Below are 21,329 nucleotides of genomic sequence, written 5' to 3'. Positions count from 1 at the left end.
CTTGAGCTGTGGCGCCGATATTGGAGTCAAGCACGGGTAGCGACTGTGGTGGTGTTCAGGCTCGTTCTGCTGGTGGCAATTTTCTGTCACCCACTTCTGCAGCCACTTCAGATCTCAGCGTCGTGGTCGGGTAGGATTGCGGATGTTGTCGTCGTCGATTCCTACACGCCCGCTGCCGAGCTTCGTAGTCCAATCAAGCAACCAATGGTCACGCGCTGGCCGTCGTCATGGGGTGTGACAGGCACGCGCATGCACTTCCCTTCACAATCACCACCGTGTTTTCCCTGTGAACCGCGACAGCAAACCGTGTATTTTGCCAGATGTCGGTGAACGAGACATGCAGCTCGTGCCTCGGAGGTTGGTGTTGCTATCTATTGCGTTATCATCACCCCGGGATCCACTGCGGGGCAGGTGGAGGTGGAGGGAGACATGGAGACATGGAGGCAGAATCATCCGACGGACATCACCATCTCCCAAAACATCACACCTCATCATCACCATCGAGCCGCGACAGGCATTCCCCATCATCGACAGCTTCGTATGGGCTGAGAGACGAGTGCATGCCAGCTCCGTTCCAGCACCGAAGCCAAGTCATCCTGCCGACGCGTCTCTTCACTCACTTCCAACAGATGAAGACCTGTCGCCAGTCAGTGCATGTCCCGCTGCCATTAAGAGGGCGTGGAGCGGACCATACGGGCCATAGCATTCGTGCAATTCTCCTGCGGCTTGCGTCCGCTTCTTGACCATGCCACAGCACCTGCATATTGTTGACTTCGCACACGCAGGACTTTCTCGCCCTTTTGGAGGCGTTCCTCCTCCACGACTACACCCCGCAATGGTACAAGATACTGCTCGTGTCGTTGATTTCCGGCATTGCATTTCTCGCAAGTGGTCCAATTTTGTGCTTGGAAAGCTTCATAGCCCAAGTGCGATTCAAAATTCCGGAGAGCGTTAAGAACAAAACACTTGTTCGTTCTATCCGCATCATTGTATGCTGCGGGCACCTTTTCGGCATTCCCAGCCATTTCAAGGAGCGAGTATCTGCGGTCTGGCTGAATTCTCGGAAAGAATTTTCGGACCAACCGTGCAAAAGATCACTGGCTACGTTCTGGGTGAAGCTTCCCAACGTCGACCCTAGGAAAAGGATACAAGTCGGCTTCATGCTGCTTTGAGATTACCTTTTCCAGGCTAGGCCGTCCTCACAGGTGTCCCAAAGTCCGTGATAGCGGACATCGTTGGAGGAGTCCAGGTCGCGGAGTGTTCTGGCCAGCTCATTGTCATTGAAATCGAGCGCGTAACAGTTTACGCTGAGTCGGGCATCTTCCAATGCTTGAAGCAATATCCCATGCTTCCTGGCTACCACTGCCGAGCCCAAGCAGAATCGAGCCAGGCTCGATACTTCAAGCGATGACTTGACCATACTCCTCCAGAAGCGATATCTCAATCCCGTGAGGTAGTACGAAGGACGGTAAGTCACTGCCTCGAAAAGCTTCAGACCTTGCCCATCCATGATAGAAGAGTGGGTAGATCGCGATGGCCATCTTCGGCCTTGTCTCCAACCCCACTCGTATGTCGTCGGGAAAATTCAACGAATACCCAAGCGGCGAATATCCTTGGGCTTCGCCCTCATCTCTATTCTGCTCCAGTGAAATATTAATCACAGAAAGGGCAAATGTCACTCGCAGGGTCTTAGAGGTTGAGGATATTTGTGAGACTTGACTTGATGGAAGAGCGAAGCAATACCGTCTTCTTGCTTTGATTCACCTAAGGCACAGCAAGAGTATACGATGCCCCGTAATATTAGCAATTAATTTATGTCTTCACGTGACAGCGCGATCCGTGACGTCACGCCAACGCGCTCGACTTCTTAGAATGGTATGCCTGAACTCAAGTCAGCGACAATGAAATGTCGTTCAGGCGCAGGCATCGCACTCATCGCCGACCTGCTCGCCGGCCGCAATGGGTGTCACGGGCTTGTGGCAGATTGTGCAGCCGTGCGCCCGACCCATAAAGATCGAAACGCTCAACCGTAAACGCCTCGCCGTAGATGCCTCCATCTGGATCTACCAATTTCTCAAAGCCGTCCGGGACAAGGAAGGAAATGCGCTACGCAACTCGCACGTCGTCGGCTTCTTTCGCCGTATCTGCAAGCTCCTTTTCTTCGGCATCAAGCCCGTATTCGTGTTCGATGGCGGTGCCCCGGCGTTGAAGAGACAGACCATCCGTGCTCGCAAGAGCCGGCGGGAGGGCAGAAGAGAGGATGCAGTCAGGACAGCGGGCAAGTTGCTCGCGGTGCAGATGCAGAGAGCTGCAGAAGAAGAGGAAGAGCGGAGAAGGCGAGAGCAGCAACAGGGCTCCAACGCCCGGAATAGAAGTGGCGAGGAAGAGGAACAAGTACCGGATGAGGGACTGGTCTATGTGGATGAGCTACAAATGTCCGCACAGGAACGACAGCAAAATCGCAAATTTCGCAAGAAAGATGCGTACCATTTGCCCGATCTCGACGTGAGCATGAGCGAGATGGGTGGCGCCAATGATCCTCGTGTCATGTCTTTGGAAGAGTTGCAGGCATATGCAGCACAATTCAACACGGGCGAAGAGCTCGCCATTTACGATTTCAGCAAGATCGATTACGATAGCTCTTTCTTCATGAGCCTGCCTGCTTCGGATCGATACAATATCTTGAATGCGGCGAGGCTTAGGAGCAGGTTGAGAATGGGTCATTCCAAAGAACAGCTAGATGTGATGTTTCCTGACCGCATGGCCTTTAGCAGATTCCAAATCGAGCGAGTTGCTGAACGCAATGAACTCACGCAACGACTGATGCATCTCAACGAGAGTGGAGGCGCAGAGTGGGGCGGCGGAAGGGTGATGGGTGAGAAGGGGAGAGAGTACGTTCTGGTGAAGAATGATGGTGTCGAAGGCGGCTGGGCGCTTGGAGTCATTGATGATGAGGGCAAAGAGGAGAAACCGATCGATGTTGACGCTGCTCCGCCAATGAAACATGAGGACGATGAATGGGAAGATGATGTCGACTTTGAGGACGTTCCCGTGGAAGGGCTAAATAGACTTCCCCGAGCAAAGTCGGGCAACGAGGGGGCAATCGATGCTCTACAGCAACAAAGAAGATCCCTGTACCGATCGCGAGCTTCGAATGGGCGAACGAAAGATGTTCGAAGACCACCCCGGCGGAAAGAGCCGAGCAAGAAGGCCGCCGCGCACGATCCGGAATCACTATTTGTAGAGCGCAGTGACGATGAGGTAGAGGACGAAGAGTGGGAACAAGTGGATGTTGATGAAACACCTGCTGGGCAGGATAATCAGAATACCGACGACGAAGACTTGCGCGCAGCGATCGCGCTGTCGATGCAGAATGACCCGGCTGAGAGTGAGCCTGCAGAGCACGATGCGGCAGACACTGACATGCTTGACGCATTCCAACAGCATGCCACGGAAGAGGCAAGGCCAATTCCACGCGGGAGCGCGAGGGACATTGCTCACGTCTTGAACAAACGGGCACATAATACTGCTTCAGAGAGGCAAAAAGCGACATCTTTTAGCACGCCCGCACGACAGACAGAGAGTGATGACGAGAGTAGCGATGGAGACATTTTCGACCTTCAAGCTGCGTTGGCTGAAAGTGGCAGGACGAAACGAAAAACGAAACCAAATCAGCTGAGCACACAAAAGACGTCAAAACCTGTGGAGCCTTCAACAAAAAGCATCGCTCAAAAGGCCGGGTTTAGTGGTCCCTTACCTTTCGAGAAGCTGGATCTTGGAACGTCTCTCCTGGGCAAGAACAAGATGCAGCAGCGAACGGAAGACGCAGCGGGTGGCTTCGAAAATCCTGAACTCTCGGAAAAGAAGGAGAGGAAAGCCGAGCCCCTGCCCCCATGGTTCTCCGGGGACGTGGAAAAGGATCTGGCCGCACAGAGGCGAATCGAGCTCGAGGATGGTCAACGGGCCAAGCAGTTTGATCGGAACCGCTTTCAATTCCAAGAGCGTGATGACACACTTCGAAGGGCATATACAGACGAGGTTATCGACCTCGAAGCGGATGATGATCAGACCAATGGAAAGGAGGCCGTCATTGATCTTTCAGCGGAAGCGCCAAGCCCTGATGCTGGACAGATTGAGTCTCAGCAGGCCGTTGACAGTACAATGGAGGACTCAGGCATTTCACCAGGCCCTAAGGTGGCCATGGAGCCAGCACCGACTGCACCGTCGACTTCGACTTCGACGGGCAGGAACCACGGTAGCACTGCAAAAGGTCCTTTCACTGAGGATTCGGATGACGAAGAGGAACTGGAACAAGTTCCGAAGTCTCCTGCGAAGTCGATAAAGTCCTTTGCAGGGCACGACCAAACGCCTGCAGGGGATACCCCTCCCAAGCATGATGCTATGGAAGCAGATAGTCCTGGTTTCAACGTCGATCAACCCAACTCAGCACCTTCAATGACTGCAGTTTCAACGACACAGGCGCAGTATGATGAGCAGGATGAGATGACGGCGGGAAGTGGTGAAAGGGAAAATGCTGAGCAGAATGAGCCTGCTGCACAGACTTCAATTGATGATCAGGAGCAGAGTCTAAGATCAAGGTCGCCTTCAATGGAGTTTGAGGACGTCAACACGCAAGAACGAGTCCCTGCACCGGCGGCAGATACGAGTCTCGTAGACACTGGCAGTCCTGATGGCATTACCTTTGAAGATCTGCCAGGGGTAGACGAGGAACCGGAAGACAGTCACCATCTAGACAACGCCGCCGACTCCGCTGCAGTGGACGAAATGCCTGGGGATGATTTCGGTGATTTCTCAGATCCCGAAGATGCAGAGATCCTGCGAAACCTGACTATCGAGGCTGAGGAACATGCTCGCTTCGCCAGCGCACTCAACAACAAGCCACAGGCTCAGAACATCGCAGACTACGAAAATGAGCTCAAGAAGCTTCGCAACCAACAGAAGAAGGACCGTCGCGACGCAGATGAGGTCACGCAAACCATGGTCCAGGAATGCCAAGCACTGCTTGGTCTCTTCGGACTGCCTTATATTACTGCACCGATGGAAGCTGAAGCTCAATGCGCCGAGCTTGTGAGGCTCGGCCTCGTGGACGGCATCGTGACAGACGATTCAGATTGCTTTCTGTTTGGCGGAACGCGGATATACAAAAACATGTTCAATCAGGCCAAATTCGTGGAATGCTACCTGGCTTCGGACCTGGAGAAAGAGTTTGACCTGACACGGCAGAAACTCATTTCGGTAGCCAACTTGCTGGGTAGCGACTATACTGAAGGCTTGCCCGGTGTCGGTCCCGTCACGGCACTAGAAATAATCAGCGAGTTTCCCAATCTGGAAGAGTTCAGAGACTGGTGGACTGCTGTACAAATGAACCAAATTCCCAAATCTGAAGACGCGGCCAATCCATTCCGCAAAAAGTTCCGGCGAAATGCATCGAAGCTGTTCCTTCCTCACGGCTTTCCCGACAAGAGGGTAGAAATGGCGTATCTCGAACCTGAGGTTGATTCTGATCCTCAAGCTTTCCAATGGGGTGTCCCAGACTTGGAGAAGCTACGCTCGTTCTTGATGGCTACGATTGGCTGGACGCAGGAGAGGACAGACGAGGTCTTGGTCCCCGTGATCAGAGATATGAATCGGAGACTGGACGACGGCACACAGTCGAACATTACTGCGTTCTTTGCAGGTGGTGTTGGTGTAGGCGCCGCTGGTCCAAACAGCAACGGCGAGGCCTTTGCTCCTCGTAAGCGGGTTGAGCCTAGTAAGAGGATGGGCAGTGCGTTAACAAGAATGGCCGAAAGGGCAAAGCAGAAGCATGCTCCACGGACGCAAGAAGCTGACCAGGAGGAAGAAGTGGATGCTGATCACGCAACCACGTCCGCTCGCACGAAACGCAAGCCTGCCGCCGCGGCAGCAAACGGAACAGCGAGCGACACAGAAGGTAGCGAGTTTGATGGTCCAGCGACGAAAAAGCGAAAACGCAGACCAGCGGCCAAACGGCGCGGTAAGGCGAAGGTAGACACTTGATCACGCTCGGCGATGATCAAAAAAGAAGTACATAATCACATGTAGCATGAGCTGAATTGAAACAGCTTCGCTTATTGGACTCTGTGCAAGCGGTGGCTGTGATTTCATGCTACGAACGAGTACGTTCCCCTGTCTTCACGCGCTGGCGCAGACGCGATGATGCATCATCCTCGCTTGGGTTCGCATCCAAAACAGACGCTTCCCCAGCAGCATTGCCGGAATCTTGAGAGGAAGCTGCGTGCCTATTTGCCGCCTTCTTCGCCCCACGTTTGTAGTTTTGTATCGTGAATGAAAGCAAATGCGGAGGCTCAGCCCTGGCCTTCTCACTGTGTTCCTGTTTGTCCACGCTCTCATCTTGTTGCTTCTTCTCCTTCTTCAGGTCGTCGTCTGCACTGCCAAACAGCTCTGCCCATAGCTCAGCGAAGAAGCCCTTGGACGGTTTCGCTTCTCCTTCCTTTTCTTTCTCTTTGTCTTCAGTGGCTGCTTCGCCTGTGATTTCTTCACTGTATTGCCACATGTCTTTCAGCTCGCCACGGACTAGGCCGGTGCCCCACGTGCTGATGAGGACTCCAGGGACAAGGTAGAGAAGAGCCGGCTGTGCGTGTTGGAACACAGACATGAATACCAATGTGGCGACCATGCCAATAGCATACCCGATCATGGCGGCTGTGAAGTAGGGCTTGCTGAACCTAGTAGACAATGCAGCAGGAAGAGCTTTGTGAGCAGAGCCCATCGTCCACAGCCTCTCGCCCCAATTGCCAGTGACAGGGACGTACGGCACCTTCTCAACCTCGGTCTTGAGCGTGCACACATCGCCCTCACAATGCTGCTTCTGGACCTGCTTCTGTTTGCGCAGGTAGTGCATGAAGAGATCGTACCTCAGACAGAGACCTATGTATAGTCCAGGCAGAACAATGTCGCCAAGACCAAGCATACTGTAGCCCTCTTCTGGTCTCGGAAACAGCATTTTAATCGGCACGTCAAGATTTTTCGCGACCGTGACCATTAATGGAGTGCAGAAAACTGCCCATATGTCATAGCAAAACAGACCAGATAAGATCAAAGTGCCGGTCGCGAATGTCGTGGGTGACATGAGTTGCAGTGCCCCATAAGAGACGGCGAAACCTTGTAAATTCGTCAGCCACCATGTGCTTTCGAAGAAGAGGCTGTACAAAATGGCCGAGAAGCCAATGACTGCTGATATGGCATCATGTCGAGTAAGCACGACCTTGAAGTCGCATAGGCCTTTTGCGTAGCAGACGATCTGATAACGATGCTTGCTCAGTTGACGCAATGACCACGAGAAGTTGCTAAGTGCTTCAGGAAGCGGCAATCGGCCGAGGAGGCCAGGAAAGGGGCTGTCTCTGCTCAATGTTGAGCCTTGATCCAGCGAGAACACTTTCTGCTGTTCATCTGAAACCTTCCATAGCTTGCCCTGGTCCGAAAAATAATCGGGCATGAGAAAGGAAGCAATCATCGTCCACGAGTCGCTGATGAGTTTGGCAACACTGTACGTTCCGATTAAGCTGAAATATAGACCGAGGATCGTATTGATGATGTCGGCTCCGTATGTGTTGATCAGCCAGTACAGGCCTGCAAGGACCAAGCCTGCCATGAGGGGAAAAATGACGGCGTCTTTGGGCGTCAGACCCTCGATTTGCTGGACGTCCTCTTCATCGTCGTCTTCTTCATCGTCTTCTTGGGAGTCGGTTGTGCTGGTTTCGCTCTTACCAGCCTTGGCGGCTGAAGCTGGCCGAGAGAGCGAGGCGTGAGCACCAGTGTAGATGGCAAAGACGGCAGAGAGCAGAAGGTGTGCGTACATGGGCAGGAGCGGGCGGTTCCGATGCCAGTGACGAGCGACCGCTGCGAGCATCTCGCGCGTGTCGACGGCGGCCATATTGTGCAGCTCAGCGAAGTTGTTGTCGTGGAGGTGCTTGTGGCAACGTTGACGCTAGGTCGTTGCAAAAGTTCGCGTGTGTCGCGAGGCAGGCACGCGCCAACGACCCGCACATGCGTTCTGCAGCACCGTTCGCAGCTACAAAAAAACAAGATGACGTCGGCGGGTTTCGACAATGGAATGCCACATATGAGGTACATGTACTGTTGATCAAGAACCATATTCTCCTATCTCCCGTGCACAACATACTGCACCTCACAGCACCCATGCCAAAAGCTCAATCAACCACTCGCAAACGCACCACCCATCATGACCCTCTGGCAAAGCCCAACAAATCATCGACATCATCATCATCATCGTCACGCACCGGCCGCAACTCACACTTATACACAGACGACAACCCCAAAACCACAATCCATGGCACGGGCTTCAAAGACCGCGCAGCCGCAGAGCGCACCCTCAAACTCATCGAGCAGCGCTCTCTAATCTATCAATTCCAAACCGTCAACACAATGTTCAATCGAGCCAAACACCATCCGTCCATGAAAAAAGCCGCCTCCGGAAGTGCCAGCACAGCAGACATGCGAGCCGCAATGGACGTCTTCCGGAATTGGCTAGATGTTACGTACCCCGAAGCTCAAGCTTCTCTTAGAGCGGGAGGTTTCAAGCCTCTTTTGTCGAAGAAAGTCGTTGAGCGACATTTGTCACGGATTCAGGATAGTGATGTTATCAGTGAAAAGGCTAAACAGTTCGCGAAAGTTTACTGTGAATTGCCGAAAGGTAAGAAGCTTGGAAATGTGCTTGTTGATGATTCGAAACCTATGGAACCTGATTGGGAGAGGGCGCGGTATATGGAGTTGGATCAATTGGTGCCGCCTGGAGCTGGAAAGGAAGATGGGCAGGATGCGTGGAAGATTAGTGAGTTGTGGGTTGAAGATGGTGTGCTCTCTGATCAGCACTTACACCTGTTCGCGTGGGCCTGGAGCCCAGTGCCGGAGAAGAAACTTCCGTGAATGCGAAGAGTTGTTCAGGGAAGGAGCTCAGGCAAAAGGGACATGTCCGCCTTTCCTCGTATCGTATTTTACATCGATTTACTTCACGGACCCCAAGGTCACACGGAGCTCTTTCTGTACAGCAGGTCTCCGAGAGACAACAATATAGATATCACATCTTACGAGCCTCCCGCCTTCGGCTTCCCCTCCTCTTCCAACATCGTCTTGCGACTCTCCATCGTCAGATAAAGGTTCGTCGAAGCCGCAGACAGAGCAGATGTAATACCAGCTCCGAACCCTTGCAGCATAGCCACCAATTGTCCACGAAGTCCTTCCAATCCGCCTTCAATGCTGCCAACCCATCGAGCACCCTCCATATCAAAAGCCTTCCCTTCTACTCTCGCTCCAAGAAGCATGAGCTTCTGCAAGCCATTCTGCACCGCAGGTTCATAGTAGCTCGGATTGGTCCGTCGCTTTGGCGCAGGGAAGTCCGGAGACGGTGCCAGGATAGAAAGTGCTGCTTTCAAGTGCTGCGGCGAAACGGTGGGGAGTGTGAGGACAGCGAGTGGCCCCGAGAGTAGAGGTTCCAGCCCATGTTTCTTCTTCTGTGATTTTGCCGCCTTGTAGGCTTCTGATGACAGCCCAGACACAGTCTGTAGCTTCTGTGTATGCTCCAGTGCTTCAGCTGCGGCAGACTGCTGCGATTCGGCCTCGAATTGTGGAGTCCAGAACTCCACGACCTTGAGAGCAGAAGCAAAGATGCCGGTCTGGACGACCTGGAGCTTTGCGTCTGCTCCTACATTTCCAACGTTGCCATTCTTGGCCAACTCTTCATCCACCTTCCTCAGAGCAGCGGCGAGTTCCCTTCTGATGCCCATGAACTCAGTCGACTTGAGATTGTTGTGCTGGAATACGATCATGAGCGGCGACGCACGAAGCAGCGACTGATATTGGCGATGCAGTTGCGATTTGCGGAACTCGGGCGGTTTATGCGAGGGCGGCTGGGTCGACGGTCGTCGCATCACAGGTGGTGCTGCTGCATTGCGGAGGTCCGCCTCGATGGGTGCAGCAGGAGTCGTCGCGGCGGCGACAGAGGCGCGTCTGCATTGCCCGCACACATAGTTCTGCGCGGACTGATGAGCTGCAGATGGTGACCGCGACAGCTGTCGGGTGGAGATGGGTATTCGAGGAGGCATTGTGGATGTGGTGTTGTTCGAATGTCTTCACCAGCAGTCAAGAGCGGAAGTCGCGACCGACCGACCATTGAGTTCTTGGCAGAGCCTGGGGACCTGGGCCTGGTGCACAAACATACTTCAGAGTCACAGTCAGTCGACAAGTGTACAAACAGCACAGCAATCAACGATTGAACACAAGCATAGACGCACCTTGCCAGACGCTGCAATTCGCTCCGCACTCAATCGTGCTGCAAGAAAATGACTACCGACGTTACCGGCTTCGTGTCGATATCAGCGCTGCTGAAACGGCTGTCGACGCTGGAACAGGCCAGAAAGGTGTCTGCTGAAGAGATTGCCGCAGCAGTGGCACTTATCTTCACCAACAGTCTCTCACCTGTGCAGTTTGGCGTGTTGTTGTGGGCATTGCACACCACGAATCTCGATCATCAGGCCGAAGTTTTAGCAGCATGTGCGAGCTCTATGAGAGATGCCGCCGCTCAGGTTGACGAGCCGGCACTGACGGAGGTAATCAAACGACGAAGTCGACAGGAGGGAACATATCAAGGCGGATTGGTAAGTTCACTTAATACATTCGAGTGCACGCCATTGAGATACTAATCATGTTCATGGCTCAGTGCGACATTGTGGGCACGGGAGGCGATGGCCATAATACATTCAACGTGTCTACCACATCTTCCATTATTGCCTCGGCGCTGCTCATGATGGCCAAGCATGGCAACAACTCGTCCACATCTCTCTCCGGGTCTGCAGATTTGCTGCAACATGCTCCACGACCGCCCATCATCGCAGCGACGACTGCTACCAATCTGCCACGTATCTACGAGAAGACCAACTACGCATTCTTGTATGCCCGAGAATGGCACCCGGGTATGAAGCATGGAGCTGCCGTACGTCGAGAAGTGCCGGTCCGTACTGTATTCAACCTCCTCGGCCCACTTGCTAATCCCGTTCACGACACTGGCCTGATGGAGTGCCGAATACTGGGGGTGGCGCGGAAAGATATTGGGCCCAACTTCGCAGAGGCTTTGCGACTCAGTGGCTCGAAGAAGGCATTGATTGTCTGTGGCGACGAGAATCTCGACGAACTCTCATGCGCCGGTATTACTCACTGTTGGTATATCCACGAGGTGTCAGGCCAGGGTGAGGGAGTAAAGAGCACAGCGGAGATCACTTCCTTTGAATTGTCGCCCGAAGACTTTGGCCTGCCTCGACATCCGCTGGACGATGTGCATGGGGGCAAGGGCCCGGATGAGAACGCCGATATACTGATGCAGATCTTGCGTGGGCAGCGACCAGACGATGATCCCGTGCTTCATTTCGTGCTTCTCAACACGGCTGCTTTGATCACTCTGTCCGGGGTGTGCGACGCTGACAGCAGCGATATGGGACCAGGCGACGACGGCAAGGTTATCCAAGAACGAGGTCCCGGGGGTTTGCGCTGGAAAGAGGGCCTCCGACGGGCGAGATGGTGCGTCAAGAGCGGTGAAGCACTTCGACAGTGGGATGCTTTTGTGGACATCACGAACACGGTTCCTTCGTAGATTTGCGGAGCGGTGTGCAGCGGCGAATGTGAGAGTGCAATGCACCAAGATGGAAGAGGTTCTGCCACGGCGGCAGTTGGTCACGGCGGCAGGGTGGACTGCGGTGTGCCCTCGGTGCTCATTGGTAGCAGCGATGGTGAAATGCGAGCTGCACACACGACTCTAGCTCGTGAATGGATAGCCTCCGTAAAGTCAGTCCTTGATTTGCTCGGCTGCGAAGTATTCCGCAGGCAATTAGCACGGAGGTGGGAGATGGTGATGTGCAAGAGTGCGGCATCATCATACAGAGCCTTCCTCGCAGGCGTCACAGACGAAGTCGATGGAGTGCATGCGCATATCGCTGCCACACCGTCGGTGTGATGCGTGCTCATCCGAGTGTCGACGCTGTTGAGTGCATCGCGTCACGTCGCGTCGCTGTGGCCGCAGCTCAGCTCATCAATGGTGCGACTCGCGGACAGGTCGGTTTCATCACAGCAGGGGAATTGCTCAAAGCGGTTTAGCCACCCGATCCAACTTTAGACGCTCGCGTTGTTCCTGCAGCACGCGCGCGCAGGACAGGACAAGCTCGTCGTGCAGCCGTACCGAACCTGCCGCCACGACCGCATGCTGGCCGCCGTGCAGCAGCCTCCCTGGCCGATGCAGCTGGCAGCGGTGATGAGAGCGAGCATGTGTGAAGTGATGATGCCTGTCGGGGGTGATGAGACGGAGGGAGCGGCAATGCGATCGTCGCGTGCGCGTGCGCTCCCTGAAGAGGGCCAAGAGTGGAGCCCACCGGTGTTCGCGAAGAAGTCAAACAGCATCAGCATTGGCGGCGGCGATGTGGGCGCGTGAGGCAGCGTCGTCGACGAGGTGCACAGCGGACGCCGACAGCGCACTCGCGGTGGTGGCATCATGTCTGTCGGTCGTGCGTGTGCAGGCGAGCGTGTGCAGCGGTCGTTTGTCGATACGGTGGTGCCCAGGCCAGGCGATTGCCGTATGGTCCTAATTTACTCCTGGTCTAGTCGCCCTCACCCGTCTGGCGTCGTCCGTTGGTGTGTGTCGTTGTCGCGCGCATCCTCCTCCTCCTCCTCCTCCGCCTCTCTTCCCTCCTCCTCTTCTTGTCCATTGCTGCTGCTCCGCCCCGCTCCTCCGCGCCGGCATCGCGTGCTCTTCGTCGCCCTCGCTCCGCCCTGGACGGCCGCCGCTCGCTCCTGCCTCTGGCCGCCGAGCCCTTCCACTCGTTTGTCTGATCTCTGGCGTGTTTCAACACCCTGGCCCGCCTGTCTGTCTGTCGCACACAGCCCACCTGCTGTTGCTGCTACCACTGTCGCTTGCGCACACGCACCCACGCTCGCTTCCTTCTCTGCTCGACGACCGCGCGATTCGATTCCACCACCACCACTACCACCACCACCCGTCGCCTGGCGCGCACATGCTCAGCATCACGATCCCCTCGCCCTTGTCCCCACTGCTGAGGCCGGCCTTGCGCGCACACACACTACCACTACTCCGCTCGCTGTGCTGACCGGATGTCTGTTCCGCTCCCGGACCACTCCCTGAGCGGCCACTGTTCGGGAATCTACGAGAACACACTTTATGTGCTCAACAACGATGGCCGACTCCAATCACTTCCGCTTAAAGAGAACGCAACATGGACCGAAGAACAGCGCGCCGAGACAGTACGAAGCCCGGCTTGTGCACAGTCAGCAGGTCGGGATGCTGCGCTGTTCGTGATCGGAGGCAGCAGCCAGGACGATGAATACATGGGCTTGCAGAAGTACTCATTCAGCAGTGCGACATGGGAAAGCCTGTTTCCAGTTGTGAACAACCTGCAGAACCGAGTAAACCATAGTGTCGCCTATCTCGAGGACTCGGACTCCATTCTCGTATACGCTGGCTTGCAAGAGACCACGGGCTCCGATCTATCCTCACAGACCTTCCTGATCTCCGCCCAGCCGCCGTACAACATTCGTTCCTTTACTTCCAATGCCCCTCCTGCCAACAAGCCAGTTCTCACGGCCTGGAACAGCAGTCATGCGGTCATGGCCGGCGGTCAGACCTTGTCCAACCAGATCTGGCTGTTTGGACCTGATGGAGGCTGGACACAACATCCGACTGATCTTCCTGAACCGCTTCACCCTGCTTCTCGAGCCGCATTGATCGATGGTGACGATGGCAGCAAAGTATTGCAAGTGTATAATGTGCACACGTCGCCCAATACTGCCCAAGGACTAGTTCTCTTGAATGACGATGGCCAGCCCGCTCGCACCGGACAGCTTGTCGGTCGACCGCGGTCTTCAGGATCAGACTCAGAATCGCAAAACCAGAAAAGGGACCTGAGCTTATCCGATTGGCCTTCGTACAACGACACAAACGCTCCTACTGCCACCCGGACCGATTGCTCAATAGCCCAGGGGCCAAATGGAACGATTATCATGGCTGGAGGCAACGATGAGGAGCCTATCGTCATGTACAACCAGGAAGAGAATTCTTGGATCGACGTGAATCGATTCTTCGAATCAAAGCAGCAACAGATTCTCCGGCCCTCCTCTACGACTTCATCTACCACAACGCCGACATCAACGACCCAGTCAACAGCTACAGAGAGTTCTTCGGGCAGTGGTGCGGCCGGCACATTAGCACACGATCGCACGATGAAGACTCTTGGCATTACTCTGGGCACTCTCTGCGGTATCGCTGCTCTCTTTATTCTCATTCTCTTGTTCTTGAGGTGGAGGAGGCTGAAGCAAAAGAACAAGTATGGCGGCAATTTGCACGAAAAGCAGCGCGACGGGGCTGGAGATGGCATGGGCAACCGCCTGAGCTTTGCGGATCGAGGCGCTTCCTTCATGAAGGAAGCTGGAATGTCTACGCATGATTTATCCCCTCCGGACCGGACGAATCTTGAGCGCGCCAACGCCGGGTCGCACAGCTCTCTGGCGATTATTACCAACAAATGGGCTGGCAACAAAGGCAATCCGTACGGCCATGCACAGAAGGCGAGTTTCGAGAGCACTGCTCAACTTGTTAAGGACAGGGAGGGCAATGAAGTTGCCGCCGAAAATCACGAAATGATGGATATTGGGACGAAGAGGGCGCTGCCAAACTCGACTTTAGCTGTTCCTGGGGCAGTTGCTAATGGCACTGCTCTCGACAAGGATACGCGTATTGAACGAAAGCGGAGCTCTGGCTGGTCGAAATACTTCGCGACCAGCGCGCCAGAGGGACCTAATGGCTTATCGCATATCCCTTCAGCATACGTCAAGCCCACTTCAGTTGGCCGCGACGTTGATTCAGAGTATTCCATGGATGGGCGGCCTTCGACGGCGTCCAGGATACCGTCCTCCGCTCTCGTGCCGCCTCTCGACATTGACTTCACCAAGACCATGGACGGTCAACGCCTCTCTCACGTGGCTTCCAAATCGCCCGCGTTTATGGATTCTCGGGAAGACCTTGCGAGAACGGGGAGTGCTGGCGTTGCCTCAGATGGTCAGCAAGGGCAGATCGTGGATCCGCGCAGCTCGCAAGCAACGAGTATCAATTCATACGACAACCGCTCCACCATTAGCAGTAACGTTACGAGCGAGTACTTCCACGAGACACATACGCCGTGGACGCCGATGAATGGAGACGTTGCCGACCGCGGGCGTGCTACAAGTAGTGTGTACACCAACAGCGTTCGCGCGCCTTCCCGTGGCCGATCGACGGGCTTCTTTCCTGGCGCTGGGACAAGTTACAAACCTTCTACCAAAGTCAAGCTCAGTTCCACGGCTGGTCCGTCATCTGAGTGGGCTTCGCCGAGGGCTCCCGCGCTGTTCGCTAAGCCTGCTGAGGACCGTGATAGTACCGTAACAGTCTTTCCAGGAGCTCCAGCGGACGATACATCACGCGCGCATCCAGGTCTCGCAGACCTTCCCCCACCGCGAGCGCCGGGCCTGTCAAGTCGACCCGCAGAGGCACGCGATAGCACTGTGACAGTCTTCCCAGGGGCAGACTACCTCGACAGCCCTCCGCGAAAGCGAAATCCCCAAGCTACAGCTGGAGCGCAGCCAGAGTCTAGGCCGACCAATACAGATATGAGCTGGCTGAATCTTGGTCTCGGCAGTAAACGAGAGCCTTGAGACAGTTACCACCGCGCTCATTGAAACGAATTATTGTTCCCCAGCAACAGCTTTTACGTACAATTTGCTGCATGGCGGAGCGACGGCGCTGGTCAAGCCATCCGCCACTACAGACAGGATACCCACGGCCTTCGTCATCATGTCACAGCTACTAGATAGGACCACTCTGCAGCATCATTTTTGTCATGGGGGAACGAGAGATACCATAGTCGAGATTTGTCTTGCTTTTCCAACATGTGTTCAGAAAGTGTACATAGTCCATAATGTCTCACGGTGCAACGACACCCGCAATGTCAATCGGCATTGCCGTTAAGGAATACAGATCGAGCAAGTTCGAGACGCGCATATCACGAGCCATCAGCAACGGTCGTACCTTCTAGCTTCTAGCTTCGCACATGCAGAAGCTCACGAACAGGCATGTGCTGTGGCCAATCGGGATTTAGCTGATTACCTGCGGACCTTTTATGTACCCTGCACTACCTCGTTACTGCTCACAGCTTTACCACAACGCCTTTCACAAGACAACAAATTACCACTGACGGCTTCAGTTGTCAACGCAGCCAGCATGGTTCTCGCATGTCTCAAGAACGTGCTCTTTCCCGCAAAGAAAGACGGAGAATATCAACGCTTGCTTGATGCAGAACACGGCCCTCGACAACACTCCATCGACACCAATACCACCCTCGACGCTCTCAATGATGAGCAGAACGAGAAAAGCTCGCAATCATCCTTGTTCGCTTTCCACATTTCTCCCAGAGTGGTCTCCGATGCCACGATTGGTCTCTCAGACGGTTTGACGGTCAGCAACTTCCTCAACTGAACTTCGAACGAAGTAACTAACAATCGCCGCAGGTACCCTTCGCATTAACAGCCGGTCTATCAGCCCTGGGCACCACCGATCTCGTCATCTATGCCGGTTTCGCAGAGCTCGTTGCCGGGGCCATCTCCATGGGTCTTGGCGGGTACCTGGGTGCAAAAAGTGAAGCCGACGCGTATTTGACGACACTTCAGAAGACCAGGAACATTGTGGCTACCGATCCTCAAGCTGCTTGTGATATGGCTCGATCGACATTTCGCGAGTACAGCTTGTCTCACGACTCGATGGATGCTCTCATGAAGGATTTGCAGTCTGAGGGCAGATTGGTGGATTTCTTGATGGCGTTTCATCATGGGCTTGCTGAGGCCAACTTTCCATCGTCAAAAGCGTATACTGCAGGTTTGACAATCGCCGCTGGATATTTCCTTGGGGGTCTGGTGCCGCTGCTTCCGTATCTGTTCCTTGATCGCATCAGCGAGGCGTTCAGGTGCAGCGTCATCGTCGTGGGAGTTGCATTATTCGTGTTCGGTTGGCTGAAGACTTCGGTTCTTGGAGAGTGCAGTCGCTGGGTTTGTTTACAAAATGCTATTCAGGTAGGCATCTCTCAGATAACATTCTTGCGTCTTCATACTGACACTGTGCTCCAGATGCTCGTACTCGGAGCAATCGCCGCTGGCGCTGCAATGGGCTGCGTGAAGGCTATCGGAGGATGAAGCATGAACAAGCTCATGCAGTCTTTTCATGACGATTTTTGGAATGCGCTTGGAGCTTCACGTCCTCTACTATGATCCCCAGTATCCAACAATTGGCGAGGAAAAAGAGGATGCCAGCAAGCCAGAGACCAGGAACAAATGTGGAGTTGCCCAGGAATTCGAGCTGAAAGCCCTGCTGCAGCCAGAGGGCTTGACCCGCCACCCATAACAGCAATGCCGTGATCCCAGTCCGCGGCTCGCGTAGTAGCGATGATGAAGGAAGGTAGAATGGCAAGAATACCATGTACCATAGAAAGTACTGTTTGAGATCAGCTTACACTGTCTTGCAAAAAATTGATCTCAAAATTACCTGACTTGTGCACACTTTATTGAAGGTCACGAAGGCAAAAGTTTGTGCAAGCATAGTACTCGGCAAATCTGCCTTTGCCAGCAGCAGAGGAATCGCTACCACAGCGAGCACTAGTTGAGGCACGAAAGCCAATGATTCGATGTGGAAGCCAGAGTCTGCGGCTTGCGAAGAGCTCAAATGCAAGAGTGTATTGTAGACTGAGAAGTTATGTCTGTGGTCGATTCTGGTGAAGTGGTAGGTGAAGCTGTGCTCCACGAAAGGATATCCATATCTAATATCCTCAGCGACAAGATCATGCACAGAGGAACAAGGGAGGCTTACATGTAGAACATGACAATATTAGAGGCCATGAAAGTGATGAAACTGGAGCCTACGAGATAGACACGATCTCGATTGATCAGAGCTACAAGCTCGGATAAAGAAGTAGGCAGCGTGCTCCCAATTGGTGTGGAGGGGGCGCTGCCGAGCCACCAGAAGATGCTTGCTGCATAGATGAAAGGGTAGATCTTGAAGTGAACTGCAAAGCCCAAGAGAGCGCCTGCTAACACGATGTGTCTGCACAATACAGCCCACAGAGTGGCCACAACAAGCACTGCTAGCAGTCCTTCAGAGCTTCCTCGCGTGCTGATGTTGGCAACCATTGGGTTCAGCAGCCATATGCTAGCGAATTTGAGGGCGCGAGTGCTGGTCAGCCCCTGGCTCCGCAGGATGCGATAGGTGAAGAAGCCCGTGATGACATCTCCGGCTGCAAAAAGTGCTTTGCCAAATTCAAACCAGAGGCCAGACCAGGTGGTGGGCAGCAGCAGCCATGCTAACAGAGGCGTATAGCGATAGGTCGCGCGGTCATAGGGTGAGCGGCCACGAGCGACGTATCTGGCGGCGTCGGTGAAGACCAGGTAGTCAATATCGGTGTACTTGATGGCACGATTCGCGTCCTGCCAGCGGCCGTAGAGCAGCAGCACAACTCGCACGGCGATGGCCAGCGAGAAGACGACTGCCGGGCGCCAGAAGCCGGCGGAGGGAGCGGGGCGGCTGCTGCTTTGCATGCTTGGGGGTGGATTGTTGTGATACCAAGCCAGGCGAGGGCGCGACGACATTGCGGAGACGCGCCGGGCCCAAATCTTTTGTCGACGCCGCCCCCTCCAGCAACTCCGCTGCACCCAACATCGCCGCACACCACAATCATGACCGTGGCGTTTCCATACTCACGCTATGCCTGTCCGTGCAGCGACCTCGTCGGCGCTCCCACTGCCACGGCGGCGGAGGATGAGGGCGACGACGAGACTTTCAACCCGCACGCGCCACGCGCCGCCTACTCGCTGCACCCACTCGAGCAGCTACTATACTGCGACGAATGCAATGCACCGCGCTGTCTGCGGTGCTGCAGCGAGGAGATGATGTGCTGGTATTGCCCAAATTGCATGTTCGAGGTGCCCAGCAGCGGCGTCAAGGCCGATGGCAACAGGTAATGTGCGACACGGCGATCATGCGCTGCTGTTGACACTTGCCACAGGTGCGCACGACAATGCTACGACTGTCCCGTCTGCCACGCAAACCTCGCCGTCACTGTAGCTGACGCCTCCAAGAACCGCTCCGCCCAGCCGCATCTCAAGCCTGAGGACGCGGCGGCGGCGGCAAGCGAGTCATATTTCCTGCTCTGTCAGTACTGCCACTGGAGCTCGCTTGATATTGGTGTGCGCTTCAGTAAACCGACCAAAGTCACCGAACAATTGAGCAGGCTGTGGAAGTCGCGTATAGCTCAAAGCGCTGAGCAACACGATCAGCAGCCAGGTCCGCAACACGATGCCGCATTTGCCAGCTTGACTCGATTCTACAAGGACCAATTGAGTGAATCAAGCGACCAGGCGAACCTCTATTCCAACAGCCCGTACAGCTCTCCGGCGAATCTGGCTCGCATTATGAGTCTCTATGGGGGACTGTCACACAATTCGCTCAAGAAAAGCCGAGAGAAGCCCCAACCCATGCGAGAAGCTGGCAACCATGCAGAGGGCATTTCTACTTTCACAGCGGAAAGCGACAATGCAGACGACGAAGCGATTGACAGGATGAGGCGGCTCGGTCTCAAGAGCACCTCAACACAGTCCCAACGCCTACAGTCACCTTACAACTTCGATGCTCGACTCATGGAGCACACCTGGCCCGTTGCTACAAAACTCCGAGTTCGAAGGGGGAAACGATGCAGGACATGTCGACAGTTTCTCGTCCGCCCCGAGACGAAGCCGGATCGACTGCGATACAAGATTCGGTTACTTGCATCCCAGCATATCCCGCGACTACTGGCTAGACCTCTGTCATCTACAGGTCCGACACCGAACCCAGCCTTTCGAATACGCACTGAAGCCGTGGATGAGGTTAGGCTACAGCCCTATCAGACGCTCCAGTATGTTCTGACTGTACGCAATCCCATTTTCGAGACAGTGAAAATCTCGCTTGCGACTCCTGCCACAACTCCGGGTCGAATACAATCCAAGGTTACAATCCTGTGCCCTTCATTCAGCGTTGGACCTTCTGGAGACATGTGGGACGAGGCATTGTCTCACTCTACAACTAGTGAGGGTGGTAGACAGGCAGCCATGGCATCCCTAACAGGCGCAGCTGATGGCGACCGCCAGCCCGAAGCAGGCAAAATCTGGGAACGTACGCGAAACACAACGTCGGTAATATTGGAAGTTGTTCCCGGCGGGCTACAGCGACGTCCCAGTATCGTCTCCACCTCTGATGACGGCCAAGAAGGTGAACTGGCGGAGGACGAGGACATACTGGAGATACCAGTTTACATACGAGCCGAGTGGGAAGCAGATGCCAGCGGGCATGAAGCGTTGCATCATGAGGAAAAGGCCAAGCCTAGAGAGAGAGTGACCAAAGAGCTAGCATACTGGTGTGTGCTGGGACTGGGGAGGATAACGGTTAGCAGATGAAAGCTGACTGCGCGGCATGATTTCGATCTGCGAACAGTCAGGCTGCATGAAGCATGTGTAACATGTGACGACGACTCGGCAAAAGTACCGACATCGTGGAGTCGAGCGGACCGAACAGGACACTCCCATTAGCGTCTGGATTGCTCCGCCCAATTGCAGCGCGATAGCCTGGAAGCAGAGACAGATCGCAAACATTTGTTCTGCATGATGCGACATGTCACGGCACTCTGTCCAAGGTACCCCAGTCACGATCGGATCGACAGCTGTGAGTTCATGGGGTCTGTGCCTTGAGGTATGCACATTCAAGTTGCCTCACAGCAGCTATTCACGCCTTCGTAATGTGCAAGGCTTGCGAGAAAGTTTGCAGTTCTCAGACAGAAGCATGACAACCTCGATGCGCGGCGGCAGAGTCAATATCTCTCACTTTGGGAGCAGAGTCATTCAATTCACCAACCAGGACAATGTCAGCTCTCTTCCTTCGTTCAACATTCCCTTCTCTTTCACCTGTTGCAAGTGGCAAAGAACACTATTCCAGGCACGACTGCTGCACCGCTTTGAGTGAATGTTTCTTTTTTGGTCAGAATGCGCTAAATCTGTCTCTTTACAAAGTTGCTCAAGACAGCTCAATGATGTAGAAGCCGCGCAGATGCCACGAATCAGTCTGCATCTCGTAGGGTCTTGGTGTGTAAGGAGGTCTCACGTTCCGCAAGGTAATCCTGAAAGATATGGGATAAAGGCAAAGATAG

The 21,329-nt window shown here is 54.5% G+C and overlaps 9 protein-coding genes across 9 annotated transcripts; 6 read left to right on the top strand and 3 right to left on the bottom strand.

The window, feature by feature from the left end:
* Positions 1-1,959: 1,959 nt before the first annotated feature.
* Positions 1,960-6,039, top strand: RHO25_001861 (uncharacterized protein; the record flags this gene model as incomplete). The annotated part of the gene is made up of 1 exon (XM_023594461.2): positions 1,960-6,039. One exon carries the CDS (start codon positions 1,960-1,962, stop codon positions 6,037-6,039), a length of 4,080 nt encoding a protein of 1,359 aa, XP_023458455.1.
* Positions 6,040-6,148: 109 nt separating this feature from the next.
* On the bottom strand, positions 6,149-7,936 carry RHO25_001860 (uncharacterized protein; the record flags this gene model as incomplete). Its single annotated transcript, XM_023594460.2, has 1 exon — positions 6,149-7,936. One exon carries the CDS (start codon positions 7,934-7,936, stop codon positions 6,149-6,151), a length of 1,788 nt encoding a protein of 595 aa, XP_023458453.1.
* Positions 7,937-8,202: 266 nt separating this feature from the next.
* On the top strand, positions 8,203-8,949 carry RHO25_001859 (uncharacterized protein; the record flags this gene model as incomplete). The annotated part of the gene is made up of 1 exon (XM_065602145.1): positions 8,203-8,949. One exon carries the CDS (start codon positions 8,203-8,205, stop codon positions 8,947-8,949), a length of 747 nt encoding a protein of 248 aa, XP_065458217.1.
* Positions 8,950-9,107: 158 nt separating this feature from the next.
* Positions 9,108-10,124, bottom strand: RHO25_001858 (mitochondrial 54S ribosomal protein uL10m; the record flags this gene model as incomplete). The annotated part of the gene is made up of 1 exon (XM_023594459.2): positions 9,108-10,124. One exon carries the CDS (start codon positions 10,122-10,124, stop codon positions 9,108-9,110), a length of 1,017 nt encoding a protein of 338 aa, XP_023459086.1.
* Positions 10,125-10,361: 237 nt separating this feature from the next.
* Positions 10,362-11,665, top strand: RHO25_001857 (uncharacterized protein; the record flags this gene model as incomplete). The annotated part of the gene is made up of 2 exons (XM_023594458.2): positions 10,362-10,676; positions 10,739-11,665. The coding sequence occupies 2 exons, from the start codon at positions 10,362-10,364 to the stop codon at positions 11,663-11,665; spliced, it is 1,242 nt and encodes a 413-aa protein (XP_023459085.1).
* A 1,508-nt stretch (positions 11,666-13,173) lies between these two features.
* Positions 13,174-15,765, top strand: RHO25_001856 (uncharacterized protein; the record flags this gene model as incomplete). The annotated part of the gene is made up of 1 exon (XM_023594457.2): positions 13,174-15,765. The coding sequence occupies one exon, from the start codon at positions 13,174-13,176 to the stop codon at positions 15,763-15,765; it is 2,592 nt and encodes an 863-aa protein (XP_023459881.1).
* A 565-nt stretch (positions 15,766-16,330) lies between these two features.
* Positions 16,331-17,295, top strand: RHO25_001855 (uncharacterized protein; the record flags this gene model as incomplete). Its single annotated transcript, XM_065602144.1, has 3 exons — positions 16,331-16,564; positions 16,618-17,175; positions 17,230-17,295. The coding sequence occupies 3 exons, from the start codon at positions 16,331-16,333 to the stop codon at positions 17,293-17,295; spliced, it is 858 nt and encodes a 285-aa protein (XP_065458216.1).
* Positions 17,296-17,308: 13 nt separating this feature from the next.
* On the bottom strand, positions 17,309-18,690 carry GPI14 (GPI mannosyltransferase 1; the record flags this gene model as incomplete). The annotated part of the gene is made up of 3 exons (XM_023594455.2): positions 17,309-17,593; positions 17,645-17,915; positions 17,966-18,690. 3 exons carry the CDS (start codon positions 18,688-18,690, stop codon positions 17,309-17,311), a joined length of 1,281 nt encoding a protein of 426 aa, XP_023459883.2.
* A 138-nt stretch (positions 18,691-18,828) lies between these two features.
* RHO25_001853 (uncharacterized protein) lies at positions 18,829-20,583 on the top strand (the record flags this gene model as incomplete). Its single annotated transcript, XM_023594454.2, has 2 exons — positions 18,829-19,109; positions 19,158-20,583. The coding sequence occupies 2 exons, from the start codon at positions 18,829-18,831 to the stop codon at positions 20,581-20,583; spliced, it is 1,707 nt and encodes a 568-aa protein (XP_023459882.2).
* Between the last annotated feature and the right edge of the window lie 746 nt (positions 20,584-21,329).

The sequence above is a fragment of the Cercospora beticola genome, chromosome 1 (assembly GCF_033473495.1).
Source record: "Cercospora beticola chromosome 1, complete sequence".
Classification (NCBI taxonomy): domain Eukaryota; kingdom Fungi; phylum Ascomycota; class Dothideomycetes; order Mycosphaerellales; family Mycosphaerellaceae; genus Cercospora; species Cercospora beticola.
This window is presented reverse-complemented; position numbering and strand designations above follow the sequence as displayed.